This window comes from Pectinophora gossypiella, chromosome 19 (genome assembly GCF_024362695.1).
Source record: "Pectinophora gossypiella chromosome 19, ilPecGoss1.1, whole genome shotgun sequence".
Classification (NCBI taxonomy): Eukaryota; Metazoa; Arthropoda; class Insecta; order Lepidoptera; family Gelechiidae; genus Pectinophora; species Pectinophora gossypiella.
The window spans coordinates 9783835-9788870 of record NC_065422.1 but is presented as its reverse complement, the minus strand read 5'-3'; the positions used below and the strand labels follow the sequence as shown (position 1 = coordinate 9788870).

General features: G+C 38.9%; 1 protein-coding gene across 1 annotated transcript; it reads right to left on the bottom strand.

The window, feature by feature from the left end:
* Positions 1 to 1724: 1724 nt before the first annotated feature.
* On the bottom strand, positions 1725 to 4441 carry LOC126375738 (keratin, type II cytoskeletal 1-like). The gene is made up of 3 exons (XM_050022837.1): positions 4410 to 4441; positions 3108 to 3326; positions 1725 to 1927 (listed from the first exon to the last, which is right to left on the bottom strand). Exons 1-3 carry the CDS (start codon positions 4419 to 4421, stop codon positions 1772 to 1774), a joined length of 387 nt encoding a protein of 128 aa, XP_049878794.1. The 5' UTR covers positions 4422 to 4441; the 3' UTR covers positions 1725 to 1771.
* Positions 4442 to 5036: the final 595 nt, after the last annotated feature.

The window sequence follows — 5036 nt, the reverse complement described above, 5'->3', positions numbered from 1 at the left end:
AGGAAGACCGAGAAGGACTTACGATGATCAAATTGGAGATGTCCTTAGAAAAGGTTCAATACGATCTACTCTGAACCGGCGTGCGTGTATGAAGCGATTGATGAGTGTGAAGGAGGCAAGGGAAGTGTGTCAGGATCGAAGCAAATGGAATTCTATAGTCTCTGCTTACCCCGGTGGGAAATAGGCGTGAGTTTATGTATGTATGTATGTATCACTCAACGCGCCCCTATTGTCCAGCCAAGTAGTTAATGCTATAGGCCTGAGCAAATCTTCAATAACATCACATCAAAAACAGCAACATAACATAAGTTCACGACTATATCTCGATTGGGGTAGTCAGAGGTACATCTATCGACACGTGAACTAAGTTTTGTAAAATGAAAAAATCATCATCACCATCTCCCTAGCATTATCCCGTTTTTCACAGGTTTATTTTTTGACGTGACTTATTGTAGATTTGCCGCAGATGGCATTAACTACCTGCCTGGATAAATGGGAAGCGCTGAGGGCTCTCACGTGGTACAAAATTTAAGACAACAGGCCTGAGGATGCTCAGTTGGGCGCGAACCTCGGCTCAGGGCGTCGTCTGAGAGGAAGAATATTTGAAAGAATGAATCGACCGTAGCGGGTCGATAGCGATAGGCGCTGAATGAAAGAAATCGTCGACCACGCCAGCGCGGGATTCTGAAATGTTTGGTGTCGGCTGTTTGGCCGCTTCTATAGCTAGAGTAATCGGGTCGTCGAGAGTTTTTCACAGGGTCCGTTTACCTAACCTCAAAATTTGACAGGTCCGGTTTTTACAGAAGCGACTGCCTGTCTGTAAAATGAAATAAAATAAAATAATAACCGGCCAAGTAATCGCGTATATATATGGACTTGTTGAACACATTTGTCACACAAATAACGATTTCAGCTTTGCAATTTTCGATAGAACATACGTTTTGTAAGTTTTTTATAAGGGCGTATCGGATCTGTGCCAAGTGACAACCTTTCCCCTCAGATATCTATGTGCCAAGTGTGAGCTTAAGCCGTTCACAATGGCTTCCATTGTAATATTGTGAAGGCAGCCTATAATAGGCCCGTTCCGTTTAATTTCAAATGTGTGGGATTGCTAGATAACGGGAATATCACTTATTGTGTGCGAAATGGTAATTACGGATGGAATTCAGAATTTAGGATGGGTAGGTAACTACTTCTTTTGTTGCCTGATGTTTGGGTCGCATTATGTATAGAATTGTTTGCTACCTATATTCTAAGAAGGTGCAGGTCGGGTCGTATCAGGAGGTGAAGGATTTGGCGGGAAGAAGAGAGGAATGGTGATTAATCCACCGACAAAAGCGCTTAAATATAGAGAGAAATCCTATAGAACAATTCAAACAGTACCGGCTGAGTAACCTCAGCGCTTCCTACTTGTCTGGCCAAGCAATTAATGCCATATAAGTTACTTAAAAAAATACGAAAAAAAGAGAATTTGTCGTTTTGTAAAAAATGTTATTGATTTTTGCGCAAAATTGTGTTCCCCTTCTAATGTTTTGGCTATTGTTTGTCTACCGCTAATTATGAGAGTGAGTGTAATGTACGTGTTTGCTTCTATTTGTGTTATTTAGTCAAATTTTGTATCATGTAGTGTTTTGGTACATTAAATGTTTTATTTAAAACACTCAGAAAATTCTGAATAAAACCAAAAAAATAAAGGTAAAAAATAAATAATTTATTCCGTCAACGAAACCGCATAATCATCACAATTCATTGGTACAAATCTTTTTCATCTTCAACCGTAGAAGCCGTTGTTGAAGCCACCTCCTCCAGCTCCGAATTGGCTGCCACCCTGGCCATATTGACCAAAGCCTGATTGTCCACCACCGCCCATACCAAAGTTGGATCCGCCTCCAGTCGCGTGGCCTGATGATGTGTGAGCATTGGTGATCTGTAATTAAAAAAAACCATTAATATTCGTGATCTAGAACTGAGCAAAGCGTTTGAAAGAAGAGTGGAAGTGACAGCTGAAAGGAATACTGAATGGAAAGTGACAATAAAGTGTCATCCTTAAAATAAAATCAAAATTATGAGAAGGAAAATTAACTTGAAAACTACTCCAGAAACTATAAAAATGTGCATTATTATTGAAGATTTAGAAATGTGCAGAAAGAGAAGTAACATACTAACAGAAAACACCAAGCGAAATCGTAAATTAATAAAGATATATTTTGATGTGACGTTACCATAATAACCGTGCTATGCATTTTGGAATTACAGTCGCAATGAGGGATTTTCCAAGATATGTTCACTAAAAACAATGTAGATGGCGTTGTTCAGTTTAAAAATGATACTTAACTATTTTCCCAATACTCGGGTACATAATTATTCCAAAATACAATGTAATGGCAGAAGCATAATAAAATATTCATAAACTGCCTATACGTCCCACTGCTGGGCACAGGCCTCCCCTCAATCAACCGGAGGGAGGTATGGAGCATACTCCACCACGCTGCTCCACTGCGGGTTGGTGGAGGTGTTTTTACGGCTAATAGCCGGGACCAACGGCTTAACGTGCCCTCCGAAGTACGGAATCATCTTACTTTTACGGACAATCAGGTGATTCAAGCCTGAAAAGTCCTTACCAAACAAAGGACAGTCTCACAAAGTGATTTCGGCCATGTCCCCATCGGGAATCGAACCCGGACCTCCAGGTCGTGAGCCTAACGCTCTAACCACTAGACCACGGAGGTTGTAATAAAATATTCGAGGATTGATATTTGGATGACGTCATGTATAGAATAATGTTGCTACCTATATTGCTTCTCTATTTTTTGATTAGAATAATAATGGGTGGCAGATGTAATTGTGCCTGGGTGTAATAAAAATGTTTCATCATTTACACCCAAAAACAAAGATGAAAGATTCACATGTCTGTTATCCATGAAATTAGAAGGTTAAACGAAGAAAAAACTGTACAGTGCCATCAATATTGATTTTGAAGAACGTAGCTTGGAAAGTCTCTCGTTACTTGGAATTGTGCTAAACAATATTCTTGATAATGTTGCCAGAAACTCTCTATTGTAATATTGCAGCTATTTATTTCTTTTTAATGTTTGACGTAAACTCACCTGGCTAAAACTAGAATCTTGATGGCCAGTACTGAAGCCTCCTTGGCTGCCTCCCATTCCGTAGCCACCATTGTTGTATCCGCCACCACCTCCTGAGCCGAAGTTTGAACCTCCCATGTATCCACCAGACCCCATACCTCCCATACCGCCCATCATACCCATCATAGGGCCGAAGGGTTTTGCCTGAACAGCTACTGCCAGAGCGGCGATGGTCAAAACCTATGATAGAAAAAAAAATATTTTAGAGGTAACTCAGAGTCACTCCGATTTTGTCATTGAGATTAAGAAACCTATTACTCCTATTTGAGGCAGAATTTGAAACTTATCAAGGAGCAAACAGAGGCACTCAAAACTATTGCTAAAGAACTCAGTGAGAAGTGACCAAGAACTGGTAATAAACTTCATCATCACGGGCCTTCCCTATGGATGGATAGGGAGATCGGGCCTTAAACCACCACGCGGGCCCAGTGCGGATTGGTGGTTATTAACGACTGCTGATGCAGCCGGGACCAACGACTTAACGTGCCTTCCGAAGCACGGAGGAGCTCGAGATGAAAACTTTTTTTTTCTGTGGTCACCCATCCTATGACCGGCCTTTGCGAAAGTCGCTTAACTTCAACAATCGCAGACCGAGCGCGTTAACCGCTGCGCCACCGAGCTCCTATTACTCCTATTTGAGGCAGAATTTGAAACTTATCAAGGAGCAAACAGAGGCACTACTATTGCTAAGGAACTCAGTGAGAAGTGACCAAGAACTGAATAAACTTATGATAATGAATTATGAAGCCATGTCATATAGACTGTTTCATTGTAAATATTTTAACTGATCAAGTGTATTATATTTTCTTTTATGAAAAAACCACTTTAAATTGTTTGTAACTTTTGAATGTTGACTTTTACAAGCTAGAGGATGGATTTACAAACGTTTGGGAAACTTTACTATAGCCCGCTGCACTCTTTTGCCTTGAATGAAGTTCACTTCATTTTAAATGTTCACTATATTTTACTTCACTGACTTTGGCACTTCATATATTAATATCAGTTTGATCACCAGAAACAAAATACGTATATGACAAGAAAATTACGAATTTTCTTTAACAACCTTAAAGTAACTTCATTCCGGTTTTTTAAATTTTCACTTAATTTATCTTGACAATATCGAAGCAATGAATTAAAAGTTACAAACATTTCACTTTTTTAAAAACACTATACAAAACCGAATCACTTTGAATCACACATTTTGACTGCAAAATCTAAACTGAATTGAGAAAACGCAAAAGTCACTAAAAAATTAGTACTTACCACGAATTTCATGATGTAGGTACTAACTCTCCAAGAACACAACTGGAAATGATGCCAAAAACTGCTACATTTACCTTTTATACTAATCTTCCAATAATCACCTCGTCACATTATTAATTGTTTTCCGATTGTTTCCTAAGTACCTAAGCGTTCTGGGAACCTTAATAGCCATTATTAAAATGGACAAAAGAAATTAAACTTCCCCTTAAAATGGTATCGTTTTAGATAAGCCATTGGGGTTTTTACCTTAGAAATTTCGGGAACAATGAATTATTCGAAATTCAAATTGCAATAATGTTCGGTATTCAAATTTTAATAACCTGGCCAGATTTGTATAAGGATTCTTTTTACTTACTCATATACCATGAAAACAATATTTACAAGCGCATATAGGAACAAGTACTGTGATAAGTACTTACTTATATTATTCAAAACACAAAATTCAAAAATATTTTTATTCAGTAAGTAACATAGTTCTCATAGTTCATAGTTCGTAGTTCATAGTTCATAGTGCTTCGGAGGGCACGTTAAGCCGTTGGTCCCGGCTATTAGCCGTAAAAACACCTCCACCAACTCACATTGGAGCAGCTTGGTGGAGTATGCTCCATACCCCCTCCGGTTGATTGA

Excerpts from the sequence above, each read along its gene's own strand:
- LOC126375738 (XM_050022837.1), bottom strand. Across the intron at positions 1,928-3,107 it reads AAGATTCTAGTTTTAGCCAG|ATCACCAATGCTCACACATC; the intron begins GTGAGTTTACGT and ends TTTTAATTACAG.